The sequence below is a fragment of the Oncorhynchus masou genome, chromosome 26 (genome assembly GCF_036934945.1).
Source record: "Oncorhynchus masou masou isolate Uvic2021 chromosome 26, UVic_Omas_1.1, whole genome shotgun sequence".
Classification (NCBI taxonomy): domain Eukaryota; kingdom Metazoa; phylum Chordata; class Actinopteri; order Salmoniformes; family Salmonidae; genus Oncorhynchus; species Oncorhynchus masou.
This window is the reverse complement of record NC_088237.1, coordinates 3,436,247-3,457,024: the sequence shown is the minus strand read 5'-3', so window position 1 is coordinate 3,457,024 and position 20,778 is coordinate 3,436,247. Positions and strand designations below refer to the sequence as shown.

The 20,778-nt window shown below is 41.8% G+C and overlaps 2 protein-coding genes across 5 annotated transcripts in view; both read right to left on the bottom strand.

Moving 5' to 3' along the window:
- The window catches only part of LOC135514650 (coagulation factor IX-like), a 31,391-nt gene extending 27,235 nt beyond the window's left edge, over window positions 1–4,156 (bottom strand). The window contains exons 1-3 of the mRNA XM_064938121.1: window positions 4,078–4,156; window positions 3,673–3,795; window positions 2,959–3,125 (exon numbers count right to left, since the gene is read on the bottom strand). Coding sequence (XP_064794193.1) covers window positions 2,959–3,125; window positions 3,673–3,742 — 237 coding nt within the window. The 5' untranslated portion in view covers window positions 3,743–3,795; window positions 4,078–4,156. The remainder of the gene's footprint in view (window positions 1–2,958; window positions 3,126–3,672; window positions 3,796–4,077) is intronic.
- Window positions 4,157–4,454: 298 nt separating this feature from the next.
- The window catches only part of LOC135514645 (diacylglycerol kinase delta-like), a 125,179-nt gene continuing 108,855 nt past the window's right edge, over window positions 4,455–20,778 (bottom strand). For all 4 annotated transcript variants that reach the window (XM_064938108.1, XM_064938109.1, XM_064938110.1 and 1 more), the window contains 8 exons: window positions 18,767–18,901; window positions 15,796–15,950; window positions 15,443–15,554; window positions 10,849–10,941; window positions 10,609–10,728; window positions 9,497–9,614; window positions 9,057–9,187; window positions 4,455–6,629 (listed from right to left, as the gene is read on the bottom strand). In XM_064938108.1, the coding sequence (XP_064794180.1) occupies window positions 6,540–6,629; window positions 9,057–9,187; window positions 9,497–9,614; window positions 10,609–10,728; window positions 10,849–10,941; window positions 15,443–15,554; window positions 15,796–15,950; window positions 18,767–18,901 (954 nt within the window). In that variant the 3' untranslated portion in view covers window positions 4,455–6,539. The remainder of the gene's footprint in view (window positions 6,630–9,056; window positions 9,188–9,496; window positions 9,615–10,608; window positions 10,729–10,848; window positions 10,942–15,442; window positions 15,555–15,795; window positions 15,951–18,766; window positions 18,902–20,778) is intronic.

Below are 20,778 nucleotides of genomic sequence, written 5' to 3'. Positions count from 1 at the left end.
GTATAGCCACGTTGGAAAATTTGAAAATGTTTGAAAATGTGAAGAAAATAAATGTCGTACCCCCGACGGCATTGCGCGTATCCCACTTTGGGAATACCTGCTGTAGATCACCTTTACTCCACACACAGAGATGCGTACAAAGCTCTCCATCGCCCTCCATTTGGCAAATCTGACCAGAATTCTATCCTCCTGATTCCTGCTTACAAGCAAAAATTTAAGCAGGAAGCACCAGTGACTCGATCAATAAAAAAAGGGTACACCACATCGGTCACTGGCTTCATCAATAAATGCATTGATGACGTCGTCCCCACAGTGACTGCACGTACATACCCCAACCAGCAGCCATGGATTACAGGCAACATTCGCACTGAGCTAAAGGTTAGATCTGTCACTTTCAAGGAGCGGGACTCTAACGCGGAAGCTTATAAGAAATCCCACTATTCCCCCCGACGAACCATCAAACAGGCAAAGCATCAGCACAGGACAAAGATCGAATCCTCTACACCAGCTCCGGCGCTTGTCGGATGTGGCAGGGCTTGCAAACTATTACAGACTACAAAAGGAAGAGAGCTGTTCAGTGACACGAGCCTACCAGATGTGTTAAATTACTTCTATGCTCACTTCGAGGCAAGTAACACTGAAACATGCATGAGAGCATCAGCTGATCTGGAACAACTGTGTGATCACGCTATCCGGAGCAAATGTGAGTAAGACCATTAAACAGGTCAACATACACATACGGATTACCAGGACGTGTACACCGAGCACGTGCTGACCAACTGGCAAGTGTCTTCACTGACATTTTCAACCTCTCCCTGTCTGTAATACTAACATGTTTCAAGCAGACCACCATAGTCCCTGTGACCAAGAACACTAAGGTAACCTGCCTAAATGACTACCGACCCGTATCACTCACGTCTGCAGCCATAAAGTGCTTTGAAAGGCTGGTCATGGCTCACATCAACACCATTAACCCAGAATGCTATTCATTGACTATGGCTAAGCGTTCAACACCATAGTTCCCTTAAATTTCATCACTAAACTAAGGTCTATGGGATTAAACACCTCCCTCTGCAACTGGATCCTGGACTTCCTGACGGGCCTCCCCCAGGTGGTAAGGGTAGGTAACAACACAACTGCCACACAGATCCTCAACATGGGTGCCCCTCAGGGGTGCGTGCTCAGTCCCCTCCTGTACTCCCTGTTCACTCATGACTGCATGGCCAGGTCTGACTCCAACACTATCATTAACTTTGCAGATTACACAACAGTGGTAGGCCTGATCACCGACAATGACGAGACAGCCTATAGGGAGGAGGTCAGAGACCTGGCCATGTGGTGAAAGGATAACAATCTCTCCCTCAATGTGATCAAGACAAAGGAGAAGATTGTGGACTACAGGAAAAGGAGGACCGAGCACGCCTCCATTCTCATCGGCGGGTCTGTAGTGGAGCAGGTTGAGAGCTTCAAGTTCCTTGATGTCCACATCACCAACAAACTAACATGGTCCAAGCACACCAAGACAGTCGTGAAGAGGGCACGACAAAACCTCTATACCAGGCGGTGTCAGAGGAAGGCATAGACTGTTTTCTCTGCTACCACACGGCAAGCGGTACCGGAGCGCCAAGTCTAGGACCAAGAGGCTTCTAAAGAGCTTTTTCCTCCAAGCCATAAGACTCCTGAACATCTAATCAAATGGCTACCCAAACTGTTACGCTACTGTTACTCTGTTATTATCTATGCATAGTCACTTTTAAAAACTCCACCTACATGTACATATTACCTCAATTACCTCGACTAACCGGTGCCCACGCACATTGACTCTGAACCGGTACCCCCTGTATATAGCCTCGCTATTATTATTTTACTGCTGCTCTTTAATTATTTGTTACTTTTATTTCTTATTTTTAGGTATTTTTCTTCACTTAATTTTTCTTAACTGCATTGTTGGTTAAGGGCTTGTAAGTAAGCATTTCACTGTAAGGTGTATTTGGCGCATGTGACATAACATTTTAGTTGATCTGCTGACCCAAGCAAACAGAGAGATTTTCATGGCCCTCTGTGTCCAGAACGAATGCTGTGCAAAAACTTGGGTAGGGCGAGAGCTTAGAGCAAAAGCAAACAACTCCCCCTGCAAGGGGAGGACCTTCTCTCGTCAACGGTTATGTGGAAGCTATTATATTGGCCTATAAAAGCAAGGGTTTCCAGAGGGCCTAAGGGCTAACTCCATCAGAGGTATGGCTACCTCTTGGGCACTGTTCAAAGGCATCTCCTTGCATGAGATTTGCTATATGGCTTGTTGGGGGATGCCCTCATACTTTTATGAGGTTCTATCGACTAGCTGTCACTGCACCCTCTTTTGTGCATATTGTCCTTAGCGTTGGGACCTCCGAGGGTTGATATTGAGAGTACCTGGCTTCGGCGAGCGTGTGCGATATGAGAGTTGGTCTTATCACACTAGTGAGATGTCAAAACAAATAATTGAAAGAGAACTAAAGGCTACTTGTGTAACCCCAGTCCTCTGATATTATGAGTGAGACATCTCACCGCATTCACCTAACTTGCAAGCTCAGAGGTCAGGCGGGTGACTCTTTAGTATGAGGTGAAGGGCTTCGATAGACGTATATGATTGGTTCTTCAAGCTACTTAGGAGATTCTGGTTAATTCCACTAGTGAGATGTCTCACTCATAATATCAGAGAACCGGGGTTACGCAAGTAACCTTAAGTTTGTCTTCCAGTCAAGATGATCCAATCACTATCTACTCAAGGCTCGGTGAGCCTACACATGGTATTAAAATGTATCTATTATTGGTCCACTGTGACCAGATGAGGGCATAATCTGGACATAGGACACATGTTAGCGCAAAGTATAAACAGAGCGTTCATAAGCTCTGGTCCAGGGCATCAGTGCACATTCCCTGGACCAGAGCTTTCATGTGATGGTGCTGTTCTAGTACCGTCTTCTCCTTGGTCTGGAAGATCTCAGCAGCCTCCTCCTGGGAGCAGGTTTCCTCATAGCACTCCCGCTCCAGGTTGCCGGGCATCATCTCCTCAAGGAAGAAGTTGGCCCTGGGCCGCCGGGGCCCTCGGAGCAGCTGCCCTGCATCCCTCTGCTCCAGAAACACTGGGTACAACGGAGTAGGGTGAAGTCGCCACTAGACGTTGATCTTGAATCAATTTAGCATTTTCCCCACTTATGGTTAAAGTTAAGATTGGGGGAGGGGAAGCTGATCCTAGATCTGCACCTAGGGGAAACTTCACCCCAGAGCGGGCACAATGCTTTAGTCCTGTGTGGATCAGTTGGTAAGAGCATGACACTAACAATGGCAGGGATGTGGGTTCAATTCTCACAGTGATCACAACACATAAAACATGTTGGCATATGTAAGCTGCTTTGAAAAAAAGTGTCTGTTAAGTGGCATTCATATACAATACTCACATCTGCAACCCAGACATTGACAAGGGCCTCAAGAGCAGAGATTTGCTGGTTTTAGTTGTGTAGCTTAATCATATCACTGAATTTAGTTATATTTTAATGTATGACACCCATCACAAACGTAAATATCTCAATAAGTATCTAGTAAGCTGGAATTGAGGTGGTTTAATTCAAGATTGCAAATACAGTACAATAAATGGGCACGTTCCACTCTGACTACAAGGTGAGGTGTTACCTTTTGATTCAAACAGGGAACAGACAGAAACCAGAAGTACTGTAAGGAGCCAACCGTCAGACTGTGACATTCCTCCGCTCCAGGTAGAAGTTGAAGGGGTGAACTGGGATCAGCTAGACTTTTCTGTGTGGACACAAGTATACAAAATGGTAAGAAAGGCAGGAACTGGAATAGTAATCCAGGACTGCTTTATCCATATTACCACATAGAATTTCCTTGGTAAAACAACCAAATTGACAGTGCTAATCCTTTAGCAGTTGTGGTCTGAATTTCTGAGAATCCTATTGTTGTCTTTATTTAATCAGTGTCCATGTAGTACATACTTTGAGATATCTACTCTGTGCCTGGAGCACACATTACCCCTTCAGATTACTAATCAAGATGTAGTTATGAGAAATAACCTACCGTTTTCTGTGGGTGTCTGCTAAAATGGTGGCTTTTCCCCACAAGCTCAGATATTGATCTTTAACTTGATTCCTAAATGTTGACATAGTGAATCATTGGCACTGGCCAGGGCAGCGTTCAAGGCACTCAACAGTTTTGCGCTATTCATCATACTATTAATTTGTCATGTCTGCTTCTAAAGTAACATGAGACTGAATGTCTTTATGAAAAAAAAAATGTTCTGCCATAGTTCTGGTCAGGGAAGCCGTATACATGTTAAAAACAATGTTGGACCTTCAATTTATGAACTAAACATTTTTAAACATGGCTAAACATTGAAATCTTGAACGTAATCCACATGATGGTATTGACTAAATAAACACATCCAAAGACCCAACTCACACATATACCATTTTTATTACAGGATGGCGGTATTTCAATATACAAGACAGACATATTTACAACCAAGTGGGTCGGGCTTATGTACATGGAAAAAAGAGGTATAGCATACAGTATTATTTCTAATGTATAAATTATCAATAAATACTGGAACGGAAGAGACCGCTTCCCAGGGGTTCTCGACAAGCAAAGAAGAAAGGGACAACCCCAAAGGTTGCGAGGAGGGAAATTATATGACCATACAGACCATAATGAAAACAATTGCATCACTGCACAGCCAGACATAAAACAGAACCTGGACATCCACATGGGACTGAGTGGGAGAGAACATGACTAGGCCAAAGAGTGTCTCCTGACCCAGGGACTTAACCAGGAAGAACACTGGGCCATACTTATTATACCCTAGATATTACCGAATTCCAAATAAACCCTTAATCCCTACCTCCTATTCGTTTGTGCAGACCTAAGAGGATAGGTATAAGCAATTGGCGACAATTCCACCTGGCCTGTCGGGGGTCAAAACTGAGCTGCCACCATATTGCTTATTGACCGATCCAATCCTGTCATATCTACACAAATGCCCACAGGGGTAGGGACTAGTGGTTGATTTGAGTTTCAGGATATAACGTGGTCAGGAAAAACCAGAGGCCTTAAACATTACCGGACAGTTTCTTGGACCCAGATTGAGCCCACTCTTGGACTAAAAAGCACTTTCGAGGTAGATTCTCCATTGAGTGTGCCTGTTTAATCCAGAAATAGGCTTAACCTGGGTCCGGGAAACTACTTTAACCGAGGTGAATAATCTTAAGGCAGTGTTCGAAAAATTATCTTATTAACATGCTCCACACACCAAGAGATCTGCCTGATATGTGACCGTTTGTAGATTATTTAAGGCATGGTCAAGTTTGGCTTTTCCCTACAATACATAAGTGTTGTGTTCAGTAGGAGGGAAACCTTTTGAAATGGGGAGACTACCTGAATCTCTGATGTGCAATAAAAAACACGAACATCGGGGGCCCATTAAGCTCTAAAATGACATTTGGTGACAAAGCAATGTCGTCGCTTTCGTCTAATTTACCAGCCCCGCATTCAACCTTGGTAGTTAGAATTGTAATTGTTATTCATATAAAAAGGACAGGGACGATGAGAGATGGAGGAGAAAGAGAAATTACACATGCACCTGGGAAAAGGCTGAAGGTTGTTGGAGTGATTGGTTGATTGTCGCTGCTTATCCTTGTAGTTCAGACCTCTTCCAGTCTATCTGTTTTTCTTTTGGGAACATATTACCTGGCATCCCATGTCATTTTCAGAAACATCCTGGTTCAAACACATTCAAACTCAACATATCCAGTACAACGCATAAGAAATAAATAGATGCATATTTCAATACAAAAACTCAGCCTCTTCCATAAGTCTTTTCCATGATCCAGTCAGTGGAAACTATGGAAATATAACCTATGGTGCCCACTCTATATGTTCAACAGACACCTCCGAGTATCATGCAGTGCATTACCTCTTGACCTATGAAGGTCTGGTCAAAAATAATGTCCTATATGAGGAATAGGGTCATTTGAGATGCAGCCTTGCTAGTTTCTGAATCTTCCTTGACTTGGCAAACAAGCTTCTGAAATGTATCAACTGTTTAAAAAGGTCAATTGGTCAAACGTTAATTGGTGGAGTCTGGCGCTGGTTTGTTGATAAGGCATTCTGGGTAGTTGAGTTTTTCTGTCAGCAGACTTTGTTCCTGGTAGTCAGCCCGATTGGATTCTCTGCAATCTCTCCTGACCTTCCACTCTTAACTGACATCATTGAACACCCCTCCCCAGTGGCGATAGTGGTTTGGCCTCCTCCGTTTGCAGTTCAGTTGGTTGATCCCAGACATGGACGCTGCAGAGATGGGGTGTGAAGAAAGGCACTGTGGTAAATTTTATTGGTTGACTAAACTCATATCCATATTTGAGTGTATAGAGGTCCCGTTGGGTTCAAGCTGTTCAAGGCTCGGTATGTGTGGGTACAGCATGGCTGGGTACAGTCAGTTTAGGTAGAGGGTCTGGTGCAGCACACACAGTTGTACAGGAGAGAGCCTAGGCTTCGCTGGCAGTGCTGCTGCGACTCAACTCTCTGATACCCTGGAGAATACGCTTCATGTGGCCAACCTTCGTCACCCCCAAGTCCTGCAATGGATGGACACACACACACACAAATTAGATCAAACACCAGGACACACAAGTGGACCCATGTACCATGTAGGGTCAGAACTTTTTCCAGATGTCACCTGGCAGGGACAACCAAGCTCTTTATAGACTACAAATAACTTAAATCAATGAACAGGGAGTTAAATTAAACACCCGTGGTAAAGCCCCATAGTAGTGAAACATAAGAAAGCTCTACCTGGCACCTGAAAGAATGGTTGCGTCCCACTAAAATATCCTTTCACAAGACGTGTGCACTCGTTCACAATGTTGGGGAAGCTACTCTGAAAATATAGTTTACCAAGCTACCAATTACTTCACACTGGAATAAGTTAAGCTACAATAAAGCTACCCTTAAGAAACAGTTTACTTAACTAAAGTAATTTTCAACAAGTAGTTCACTACATCCAAACTATACTGAAAAAAAAATGTAAACGCAAGATGCAACAATTTCAAAGATTTTACTGAGTTACAGTTCAAAAGAGGAAATCAATCAATTGAAATAAATTCATTAAACCATAATCTATGGATTTCACATAACTGGGAATACAGTTCTGCATCTATTGGTCACAGATACCTTTAAAAAATAAAAAACTAGGGGGATCTCGAGTGGCGCAGCGGTCTAAGGCACTGCATCACAGTGCTATAGGCTTCACTTCAGACCCAGGGTCGATCTTGGGCAGTGTCCTTGTGGCGGGCAGATTAACCTCGGTCGTCAGGTGAACAGTGTTTCCTCCGACACAGCCGACCTCCAAGTTAAGCGGGCGGATGTTAAGAAGCACGGTTTGGCGGGTCATGTTTCGGGGGACGCAAGACAAGACCTTTGCCTCCCGAGCTGGTTGGGGAGTTGCAGCAATGAGACAAGATAGAAATTGGGGAGAAAAGGGGGTATAAAAATGTAATAAAAGTAGGGCCGTGGATCAGAAAACCAGTCACTGTCTGGTGTGACCACCATTTGCTTCATGCAGCGTGACACATCCACTTCGCATAGAGTTGATCAGGTTGTTGATTGTAGCCTGTGGAATGTTGTATCACTCCTCTTCAATGGCTGTGCGAAGTTTCTGGATATTGGCAGTAACTTAAACATGCTGTTGTACACGTCAATCCAGAGCATCCCAAACATGCTCAATGGGTGACATGTCTGGTGAGTATGCAGGCCATGGAAGAACTGGAACATTTTCAGCTTCCAGGAATTGTGTAGATACCTTTTCAACATGCATTAACATGCTGAAACATGAGGTGATGGCGGCGGATGAATGGTATGACAATGGGCCTCAGGAGCTCATCACGGTATCTCTGTGCATTGAAATTTCCATTAATAAAATGCAATTGTGTTCGTTGTCCGTAGCTGATGCCTGCCCAACCATAACCCCAACATGGGTCACTCTGTTCCCAACGTTGACATCAGCAAACAGTTCGCCCACAGGACGCCATACACATGGTCTGCGGTTGTGAGGCTGGTTGAACGTACACTGAAGGCTGCTTTATGGTAGTGAAATTATCACTCAATTATCTGGCAACAGCTCTGGCGGACATTCCTGCAGTCAGCATGCCAATTGCACGCTCCCTCAAAACTTGAGACATCTGTTGCAAAACGGCACATTTTAGAGTGGCCTTTTATTGTCCCAAGCACAAGGTACACCTGTGTAATGAGCATGCTGTTTAATCAGCTTCTTGAAATGCCACACCTGTCAAGTGGATGGATTATCCTGGCAAAAGAAAAATGCTCCCTAAACAGGTATATAAACAAATTTGTGCACAGAATTTGAGAGAAATAACATTTTGTGCGTAAGGAACATTCCTGAGATCTTTTATTTTAACTCAAGAAACATGGGACTGACACTTTACATGTTGCATTTTTATTTTTGTTCAGTATGCTTTATGAAAAATGACCATATCTAAATCTGAAATGTCATAAATTACAAAGTACACTCTGGAGTCAGATGTTAACATAATGTGTAATTTTGCCTTTTAAACACAAAAACTATGTTTCAAGTGAAAATTAGGCAGGTCTGATGCCGAAAAAGATTTGAAATTTTGCCTACTTTACCCGTATTTTCTGTTCTTTTTGCAAAAAAGGAAGTGTGTAGTTCCAGTATTTAGCTACTCAGCAAAAAAATAACTAACTACTGAAAACACTACAAATATTTGAATTTAGTTAAACTACCACCAAGCTACAGCAAAATGTAATTCAATGACTAGTTAAACTACATGTAGTTCTCTACTTCCCATCACTGCTCTTTCACTACTTTCACTACACAAACCTAAAAGCATTGGATTGGTGGAGGCATGGGCTAGTGGGAGTTTCTTATGGCACTAATTTCCTTACAAATCAGTGAAGGGAAGTAAACAAGTGCACACTTTGGGAAGAAGGATAGATATTTGGGACAGCCTGTATGTGTGTAGTACCTTGAGATCCCTCCTCTCCAGGTGCAGCAGCTCGGCGCCGCGCACGTCGTGCCCAATAAAGATCTCCTTGTACTCGGTGAGACAGATGAGCTCCAGCCAGGCGGCTACCTCCTCTGTGCCCCACTGGTGCACTGCAGAAAGCAAGACCCCCTTCAGACCCCCAACCACACCAAGGAAAGACACCACAGAGAGACGCCACAACCCTGCACAGCCCTTAACCGCAGCTCTAGGATAAGATGAACCTACCCTAAATCCTAACTTTGACCATTACAGTGATGATGGTGTGTGGAATGTTGTGGCGACCTCAGAAAGAATTGAATGTGATTTTTAAAGAGTGTTGACCATGATTCGTCATTGTCCAAACATGATTTAATACAGTATTCCAGAGTAATTCCTGTGTGAGAGACAGAGAGTGCGAGAAAAAGAGAGGTAGATAGTACCTGGCAGTGTGAGAGTGGCACAGGCCTCCTTGTTCTTGTTGTTTTTGTCCTTCTTGAACTTGGGGACGAGACGGAACTTGGCACTGCGGCTGCGCTTGGAGAAATCCGTCAGGTGTCCCTGCAGAAACACAGCCAGGTTAGACAGACAGACAGCCAGGTTAGACAGCCAGGTTAGACAGCCAGCCAGCCAGCCAGCCAGACAGACAGGTATGTTAGAGAGAAAGACAGACAGGTATGTTAGAGAGAAAGACAGCCAGACAGATTAGACATTGGGTGATACAGACTGTCCAGTACTATGGACCCACAGAGTTGAACAGTTTCCTCTAGCCCAGCACTAACACACTGACCTGATTCAATTAATCAATTACCAAGATCTTGATTAAGTAGCCCATTTACACTTGTACCTGTAAACGGGTTGAAAATAGTAGATTTGGACACTGATAAGTGCCTAAATGGGAACACAGTGGCTATACAGTAACATGCTATACATGACGTCAGAGCTCGGGGTCTCTGCTTCAAAGACCTGTATTGGTTTTGACTGACAGCCGTTCTGAACTTGAGCACCGTGCACAACAAGAAGTAGCCTCCAAATGAAAGCCTAACACTGTAAGATCGTATTTTATAATTTAGCTAGTCATGTTGGCAATAGAACAAGCTTTCAAATTATGCCCACTTTACCAGATTGCGATTTATAATGGACCGTTTGTGGATTGTGGAAACAACAACAGTAATTGTGTAGGCGGTGATGCAGCGATATGTTCCAAAGAAAACAACTACAAATGCACATAAAATCAACAGCGTAATGCTTGGATTCAGTCTTTTGTCAGGTGAACTGTTGAGTTCTCCTCTTTAGTCTAATAATTTCCCCATAATCTTCAAACGGTTCCCTTTGAATTGTTACCATGGTTATAGATGCTTTCCATATTTCCACTTCTCTAAGAAACATTTCATTTTAGCCCTATCCATATAGGCCAATTCCCACAAGTGTAATGGGTAAAATCAGGTGTGGTATTACTGGACTGGGACTAAGATAGAAAAGCACTGAGGTAAGCGGCTGGTGTGTATAGTGTGTGTGTGAGTGATTGTGTGTTTGTGGTCGCATCTAGATCTACCTCATCATCCCCAGGTTCGATGAGCTGACACAGCCAGGGTATGTCTGGGAGTCTGCGTAGCTGCTGGGCCACAGTTCCCAGGGCTCCAGTTAACTGCTCCTTCTGAGGAGGATCCAACTGCTGAAAAGACATACCCATTTACAAAAGCATAATAACCCCCCCACACACAGACACATGCAGCTGCACCTACACACAAACAGACAGACCGACAGACAGGCAGACAACAGCTTTGAGACTTACCAGGCACATCTTGCCTGCCAGTAGCAGCTCTGTCTCACTGTGAAGGGCCTTGACGTTACTGACCATCTGAACCACAACACTGCAGTTCAGACCCTGCGTAGAACAGAGACGAACACAAACACATTACAAACCACAGAAGCAGGGGTACAATGTGCATTAAATGTGTGTGACTGTGTATATATTTGACTGATTGATTGTCATACATGCACACCATTTAGTGCCAGCCCATACGGGCTTAATCCCTAGACACAAATCATCAAATCACAAAACATAATTACATTTTACAATTTAAGATGTACAGTGCATTCAGAAAGTATTCAGACCCCTTCACTTTTTCCAACATTTTGTTATGTAACAGCCTTATTCTAAAATGTATTGATGGAATTGGCTAAACTTTGATCATTGAGATAGTAAAGTAATGATAGGAAATGAAAGAGAATGGGTTTTATGTCAGAAGTTAATGGTTCTCTAAAGAAAGACAGATGGCTTTGGAATGTTAGTTGAATGTGTTGGGGGGATGAGAGCAACATGGGAAACAGGGGAGACAAATGGGCATTTGTAGATTAGACGAAGGAGGAGTTGAGGTCAGGAGGTGTGGACAGATTCTCTTAAGCGCGTTTGATCCATAAAAAAACAGCTTAGAAAAACGCAACGTCACTACAAAATATTTCAAAAGTTGCCTATAAACTTTGCCAAAATATTTCAAACTACTTTTGTAATACAACGTTAGGTATTTTTAAACGTTAATAATCGATCAAATTGTAGATGGGGCAATCTGTATTCAATACATGAACGAAAAGAAAAAAGCTCTGCTCTTCACATCTTGTGCAACTCACAAAAGTGTCCCCAGTTCCGAGTTGGCCTACTTCCTGATAAAACAAAGGAATAATCTCAGCCATATTCAAAGACTGGCGACATCGTGTGGAAGCGGTAGGAACTGAAAATAGATTGATATTAAATATCCAATGGCAAAAGACAAAATAGGGGAGAGAGATGGGGAGAAAAAAAATTCTGAACAGTTAGTCCTCTGGGTTTTGCCTGCTACATAAGTTCTGTTATACTCACAGACATGATTTAAACAGTTTTAGAAACTTCAGAGGGTTTTTTATCCACATCTATTTTTATTTATTTATTTATTTCACCTTTATTTAACCAGGTAGGCAAGTTGAGAACAAGTTGTCATTTACAATTGCGACCTGGCCAAGATAAAGCAAAGCAGTTCGACACATACAACGACACAGAGTTACACATGGGGTAAAACAAACATACAGTCAAAAATACAGTATCAACAAGTCTATATACGATGTGAGCAAATGAGGTGAGATAAGGGAGGTAAAGGCAAAAAAAGGCCATGGTGGCAAAGTAAATACAATATAGCAAGTGAAACACTGGAATGGTAGATTTGCAATGGAAGAATGTGCAAAGTAGAAATAAAAATAATGGGGTGCAAAGGAGCAAAATAAATAAATTAAATACAGTAGGGAAAGAGGTAGTTGTTTGGGCTAAAATATAGGGGGGCTATGTACAGGTGCAGTAATCTGTGAGCTGCTCTGACAGTTGGTGCTTAAAGCTAGTGTGGGAGATAAGTTTTTCCAGTCTCAGAGATTTTTGTAGTTCGTTCCAGTCATTGGCAGCAGAGAACTGGAAGGAGAGGCGGCCAAAGAAAGAATTGGTTTTGGGGGTGACTAGAGAGATATACCTGCTGGAGCGTGTGCTACAGGTGGGAGATGCTATGGTGACCAGCGAGCTGAGATAAGGGGGACTTTACCTAGCAGGGTCTTGTAGATGACATGGAGCCAGTGGGTTTGGCGACGAGTATGAAGCGAGGGCCAGCCAACGAGAGCGTACAGGTCGCAATGGTGGGTAGTATATGGGGCTTTGGTGACAAAACGGATTGCACTGTGATAGACTGCATCCAATTTGTTGAGTAGGGTATTGGAAGCTATTTTGTAAATGACATCGCCAAAGTCGAGGATTGGTAGGATGGTCAGTTTTACAAGGGTATGTTTGGCAGCATGAGTGAAGGATGCTTTGTTGCGAAATAGGAAGCCAATTCTAGATTTAACTTTGGATTGGAGATGTTTGATATGGGTCTGGAAGGAGAGTTTACAGTCTAACCAGACACCTAAGTATTTGTAGTTGTCCACGTATTCTAAGTCAGAGTCGTCCAGAGTAGTGATGTTGGACAGGCGGGCTTGAATAATGAATGCATATTATATGAATAATATGCATATCTTATATTCTTGGCATGAGTAGCAGGAAGTTGAAATTGGGCATGCTATTTATCCAAAAGTGAAAATTCTGCCCCCTGGCTTTAAGAGGTTTATAACCTCAACTGGCCAAATGCCAGGGGAAATGCAGAGCGCCAGATTCAAATAAAATGCTATAAAATTCAAACTTTCATTAAATCACACATATAAGATACTCAATTAAAGCTACACTCATTGTGAATCCAGCCAACATGTCAGATTTAAAAAATGCTTTTCAGCGAAAGCATAAGAAACTATTATCTGATAGCATGCACCCATCTGCACCAGTAGTAAACAAAAGAGCTAGCGTCGCAGGCGCTACACAAAACGCTGAAATAAAATATAAAATATCCATTACCTTTGACAAGCTTCTTTTGTTGGCACTCCAATATGTCCCATAAACATCACAATTGGTCCTTTTGTACGATTAATTCCGTCCATATATATCCAAAATGTCCATTTATTAAGGACAACCAACCCAATCAACAAAACAAACCAAAACCAGGTTGGCCAATAGGTATCAACGTTGGAACCAAACCATCCCCTAGTAAGAGGACGCGTGTGGCGAGTGGGGAAAGGTTTACTGATATGGATGTTGACTTGTTAAAATCCATCAATGAAAGGCTTGCCAAACTTGATATCTTGGATATATTACGAGAGGACATCAATGCATTATGTGCTAGTCTAGAATTCAGCCAACGTCAGATTGATGATCTAAGGAAAGAGAACACGGCACTGAAAGGTGCTGTAGACTCTGTTCATAGCAAGGCGGAGGGAGTGCAAAGGGAGTACAAACAACTTAAAGAAACCTTGCTTGATGTACAGTGTCGATCAATGCGGGACAATCTCATATTTTCAGGGATACCGGAGAATGACAACAGCAGAGGCTGTGAGGACACAGTCCGAGACTTTATGTCAACTCAACTAAAACTGCCCACTGATGTTGTGCGTAATGTCACTTTCTCCAGAGTCCATAGAATAGGTAAGGCCTCTGGAAATAGGCCACGGGCTATTATTGATGTTTTGAGCAAAAGGAAATGATGAAGAACATGGGCAGAGAACTCAGAAACACAGATTTTGGAATGAATGATCAATGAATGAAGAAAAAAACTATATCCCATCATGAAGGAAAAGCGTTGCCTGAATCAACGAGTCTCCATGGTGATGGATAAAGTTTATATCAACGGGCAGTTGTATCAGGAGTCTAGAGTAACTCCCTGGATATTTTAATTTAATGTTCAAATTTGAGTTTGTGTGTTGTAATGTAGTGTATCATGACAACTACAACTATAGTGAATACATCCTCTATTGATCTTCACTTGACAAGGAAAGGGTTGCATATAGCTCAGGTTAATGTATCTAGCCTTCCTAACAAAATACATGAGGTTTTTAACTTGGTCAACGTAAATAACATTTACATTTTGGCTTTGACCGAAACGCATTTAGATTCTTCTGTAAATGATGGGCAAATTAACATTCATGGATATAGTCTACTGAGAAGGGACAGGAATAGGAATGGTGGGGGTGTAGCACTGTACATTCAGAATCATATACCTTTTAAGAGGAGGGATGACCTTAATGTATGTCAAGTAGAGGCACTATGGGCTCAAGTACATCTGCCTCACCAGGCAGCCATATATTGGTAGGGCGTGTGTATAGACCTCCTAGCTCTAAGGTGTCATATTTGGATGACTTATGTACTGGGTTTGACCAGGCCACAGATAGATGTATTTATCTTGGGTGATTTTAATATAAATTCCATATGATTCCATATGTGTTCATTCGTAGTTTTGATATCTTCACTATTATTCTACGACGTATAAAATAGTCCAAATAAAGAAAAACCCTAAGTAGGGTTAAATGAATAGGTGTATCCAAATGTTTGACTAGTACTGTAAATATACTTTAAAATATATGGCATAACCCGAAAATTGTTGTCTAGCAATGATCAACAACCAATTTGACAGAGCTTGAAGAATTTTTTAAAGAATAATGGGCAAATGTTGCACAATCCAGGTGTGGAAAGCTCTTCAAGACTTACCCAGAATACCTCAAAGCTGTCATCGCTGCTAAAAGTGATTCTATTCACTCAGGAGTGTGAATACTTTTGTAAATGTCATATTTCTGTATTTCCCTTTCAATACATTTGCAAAAATGTCAAAAAACATGTTTTCACTTAATACCTAATATGAATTCAGGCTGTAAACAACATAATATGAATACTTTCTGAAGGCACCGTATGAGCCAAAAAAGATCTCCCGCATTTGGCACATGTATGTTGGGCACCCCTGTATTACTAGAAGTTGGTTGACAGGTATAAAAGGTAGAACAGGAACTCCACGTACCCCTGTGCTCTTGGAATTGGCGTAGACCACGTCCATGGCCTTTGAGCTTGCGTTGACGGCATGGGCCAGCTCCTGCTCCATACTGTGGTGGGACTGAGCGATCTCTCGGATACTGGGAACACACACAGTTCGTCACAACATCGAATATCTAATGTTACTGGGAAACTACACTGCAAGCATATCACAAGCGTTCTGTAAGTGATGTTTTTGGCATACTACCTGTATAGTTTGGCCGTTAGGTAAACCACGAGGGAATTGTATATCATGGTCTAGGACAATTTTCAATCTAAATGGAATTCAACCATACCCTGCTTTAATCCAATGGTATTATTAATGAATCAATGTTCTCTTACCTGTGGATGAGGGCGCCGGCCGCCTGTCCAAACAGGTTAATCTGGGAGGCTTCTTCCTCGGATACGATCTCCGGCTGCAATGCATACTGGGGCAGCGGCCGGGGGAACTCGCACCTCTGCTTGTCTTCCCACGACTTCAGCGTGCTCTCGAAGGCCTGAAACAAGCAGGCAACAGGATGAATAGAATAGAATAGGATAGAATAGCTGCATTCTTCCCAGAGGGAACTATAGTTGTGGTACGTTAGATGCGATACGTCAATTAAAAATATGACCGCAATATAACAGCAACATTCACACAAGACATACAAATACTATACAAACAAATCATGTCAAATCTTTGAACCGTGAAAGGTTCAACGAATTGTGTGAGGGGTAGGAATGGGTGGATTTCTCCATTCCCTTCTCCAGCCGTTGTATTGGGCAGTTCAATGGTGAGAAATGCCTCAGTCCCTGGAGCAAACACGTTGTGCTATCCAGGAGCATGTGTACAGGACATCAATAAGCTGCTCCCAAACATTATAAACCAGCATCAGGAAAATAAGTATATGATAGTTCATGTGAGATTCAATTACATTATGAAGGGCAGCTCAGAACAGCTGAAGATGGATTTTAAAGAACTGATTGGGTCACTGCTTGACAAAAAGAAACGCCCCATAATATCTGTCCCTCTGCCCTCCCTAAATCGTGGCATTGAACATTTCAGCAAACTTTTAGCCCTCCATCACTGGCTACTAGACAATTGCGGCTCTGTGGGTGTAACATTTATTGACAATTTTGATACCTTCTGGAAACAAAACTCATTTTATAAGGATGATGGAATCCACCCAAATCATTTGGGTTCCTGGATACTTTCACAGCATTATAAGGCAGCGTTGAGACAATGACCCAAGCCCAACACAGTTAATTCCTATCATTATGTTGCTGAGTTGTCATAATGCTTCAGCAAATGTACATAATCCCAGGGGCGTTGGAAGACACAATATAAGTAACCTAACTTATATCCCTGTAACTACCCTGATGCTTCTGCTGATCCCACAGCGACATTGGTTCCTCCTTTAAAAGTTGTGTCATACTGCGGCACACCTTGTGGGCTGATTCAGCTTTCTGTGGCACGTTATCTATTTATCAGCCATTTTTTCTGTTAACTTCATTTGGATAGCGGACAGCATTGGGAAGTTTGGATGAAAAGCGTGTCCAGAGAAAATTGCCTGTTACTCAGGCCCAGAAGCTAGGATATGCATATAATTGATAGATTTGGATAGAAAACACTAACGTTTCCAAAACTGTTACAATAATGTCTGTGAGTATAACATAACTTATATGGCAGGCGAAAACCTGAGAAAAATCCAACCAGGAAGCGGGAAATCTGAGGTTTGGAGTTTTTTTAGATGATTGTATATCCAATACCCTGTGTCTGTGGGGTCAGATTGCACTTCCTAAGGCTTCCAGTAGATGTCAACAGTTTTAGAAGTTGTTTCAGGCTTGTATTGTGAAAGGGGATTGAATAAAAGCTGTTTCAACAATTGGTCAAGCTGAAAGACATTAGTTTAGTCTCGCGCAAGGCTGTGAGCGCGACGTTCGTTCTCTTTCCTTTCTAATGACGGAATTGTCCTGTTGGAATATTATTGAAGATTTATGATAAAAACATCCTAAAGATTGATTATATACATCGTTTGACATGTTTCCACGAATTTAATGGAACTTTTTTTACTTTCGTCCAGACTTTGTGCCCGCGCTTTGTGCATTTGGATTACTGGACTAAATGCGCGAACAAAAAGGAGGTATTTGGACATAAAGATGTTTCTGTGGATATTACGGATACTATTTGGAATTTTCTTCTGCATTGTCGTGACCGCTCGAGCCTGTGGATTTCTGAACATAACGCACCAAACAAACGGAGGTATTTTGGATATAAAAATCATCTTTATGGAACAAAAGGAACATTTATTGTGTAATTGGGAGTCTCGTAAGTGAAAACATCCGAAGATCATCAAAGGTAAGCAATTAATTTTATTGCTAATTTTCGTGACCAAGCTACTTTGATGCTAGGTGTTGATAATGTTTTGTCTAGTGATCGATAAACTTACACAAACGCTTGGATTGCTTTCGCTGTAAAGCATATTTTCAAAATCTGAAAAGACAAGTGGATTAACAAAATGCTAAGCTGTCTTTTGTTATATTACACTTGTGATTTCATGAATATAAATATTTTTAGTAATATTATTTGAACGTGGCGCTATGCAATTCAGCAGTTGTTGATGACAATTATCTCGCTAACGGGATAGGTAGCGTCAAGAAGTTAACTAACATATTCCTCTCAAGTGTACATTTTTAGCTTGACTCGCTATGATGTTATAGTTACTTAAATTTGCTTCCACCATAATGTTTTGTCAGCCATCTTTGCTGAAGAAAGTCACCAGGGACGGGTGGCTTGCGTCAAATTCGTCATTGGAACCACTCGATATGACTGGTCATATAGAAACCTTGGGACCCAAATGCATAATGAGTGCTCTAACTCCCCCTTGCGGTGGTCTGGAGCAATGAAGCCGTGACTCCGGGTACCTCTAAGTCCCGTGGTGTAAGCTCGCAACTTTTAAAGGAGGAACCACTGTACTGTGGCGGTGTATGCCTATGAAGCAGAGTTATACTGTTAGCACTGTGGCGGTGTGCCTTAGTAGGAAGTCCACTTTATGCAGCTCACCCTGTACTAACATAAATAGCATGAGTAGAGCTGTTACGGTGACTGTATTAGCGCTACACCGGCGATCACTAGTCATGACGGCAGTCAAATTCCACGTGACCATGTAGTCACGGTAATTAGGCTTCTCCAAGCTCTGATACTGCTGATGGTCATTAGTAGTCTATAAAACTTGCTAACTGCCTGGTACTCAGCACTCTACGGTCCCTTTAATTCCTCTAACATCAATGCAAATGTAATTTACAATGTGAGACCCCATAGATGTGTACTCACTCGGTCTCTGGTGAGAGTCTGCGTTCGGTTCTTGTGGATAATCTTGATGTACCCCGGGGGCTGGACCCAGGCCTCTCCGTCCACCTGCACCGGCACGCCCTCATCCCCAAGGATGGTGATCTTCACTGTACGACACTGCAATAGGAGAGCAAATGGGGAGAAATATTCAACCAGACAGTACGCTATGAAACCAAGAAAATTGTATAAAAAAATCTGAAGGATGATCAATGGAAACAGGATGCACCTAAGCTCAATTTCGAGTCTCATAGCAAAGGGTCTGAATATGAATATAAATACATTTGCAAAATTTTCTAAAACCTGTTTTCCCTTTGTCATTATGAGGTATTGTACGTAGATTGAAAAGGAAAATCTATTTTAGAATAAGGCTGTAACGTAACAAAATGTGGAAAAAGTCAAGGGGTCCGAATACTTTCCGAATGCACGGTACATTAGAATAACACAAAGGCCTGCACACTGTATATGCTTCCATTTAAAAAGGGATAGTTCACCCAAATTACAAAATTACTAATTGGTTTCCTTACCCTGTAAGCAGTCTATGGACAAGGTATGACAGCAATCCATGATTTGCTTTTGTTTACCTGGCCACTGTTTCCAAATGCCAACTTTTTACCATTTGTGGTCCAAATCCAATGCAAGTCAAGGGATACTGTGGATTGCTGTCATACCTTGTACATAGACTGCCTACAGGGAAAGGTAACCAAAATGTTATTTCCTGATTTTGGTGAACTATCCCTTAAATGAAAATATTGAAAATGTTTTCAATTACTTTGGTGCATTTTACAGATGTAAGTGGTATATTTTCAAAAAGTACAAAAGTGATGACACTTGTATTTTGTTCAGTACCTTTGATTGTGCATTCATTGGAGCTGAACACATCTTTCACCCCTGAGTCATTCAAGCAACATTTATGTTTTCCATGAAATACCATGAGAACATTTTGTTTAATTCAATAGCAAAAAATGCAAGGTACATTTTCTAAACAATGCTTTTTTCAGTGTTTGAAAAGGAATAGTAGATGGTAAATATAATTTTCCATACAGTATTAGGCTATAACTTGACATTTTTCTTGACATGATCTTTTTGTTTTGCAAACCACATTTTTTATGCTTTGTTTTCAATGTCAGGTTGAGAGCGTGTTGAGAATTATTTCAGTCTTACAGTTGAATTATTCTTACTGAATACAGAACATACGAATTGACAAATCATTAAAAAAAGGGGTATTGTATTGCAGTAGCACGGAGTGTGTATGCCATTTCTGCCCCATGTAACAATGTATAACATCTCATTTTCTATGTGACTTTTCAACTGAAATAATGAGTGGACTATATTGTTAAATATAACCCAGGTATTTCAGCAGTGCATTGTACACTACACGGTCATTCGAAATGGTAGCAGATAGGACAAAGTGGAAAAAGTCACTATCAAAACACACTGGCTGATGGAGGATGATGTACTATTTACAGCCTCATGATTTGATTTGGTTTCACCTTCCAACACAAATGCATGCCAATTGACACATTTATGATGTAAGAATATAGAATTTTACAGTGTTCAGCAGTTATATAAAAGTGATAAATCGCTCGAAGCCGGTGTTTGGAGGATATATTGGCACGGGTGTTAATAAGAATTGTGAAAAGCTGAGTTTAAGTGTATTTGGCTATGGTTTATGTAAACTTCCGACTTCAACTGTAGTCCCGACACATATCTAGGGTTGCTACCCAAGCCGGCTGGTCGTTCATTCTATCGATTCGGTTGCTAGAGACGCGACCCAGTCGTTCCTTCTAAATGTTCCATTGACATACTGGCTGGCAACGTTCTTAACACTTGGTTGCTAGCTAGCCAACTACGGCTAGTTTACAGTCACGTCAAAACATGCAGCCAGAATAACAGTAAAGTAGCTGCATTTGCATTTGTTTAAACTGTTTTCTAGTGATTTTTTTTTGCATACATCCGTAACAATGAGCTAATTTCCAGCTTCAAATGGAAGCTGG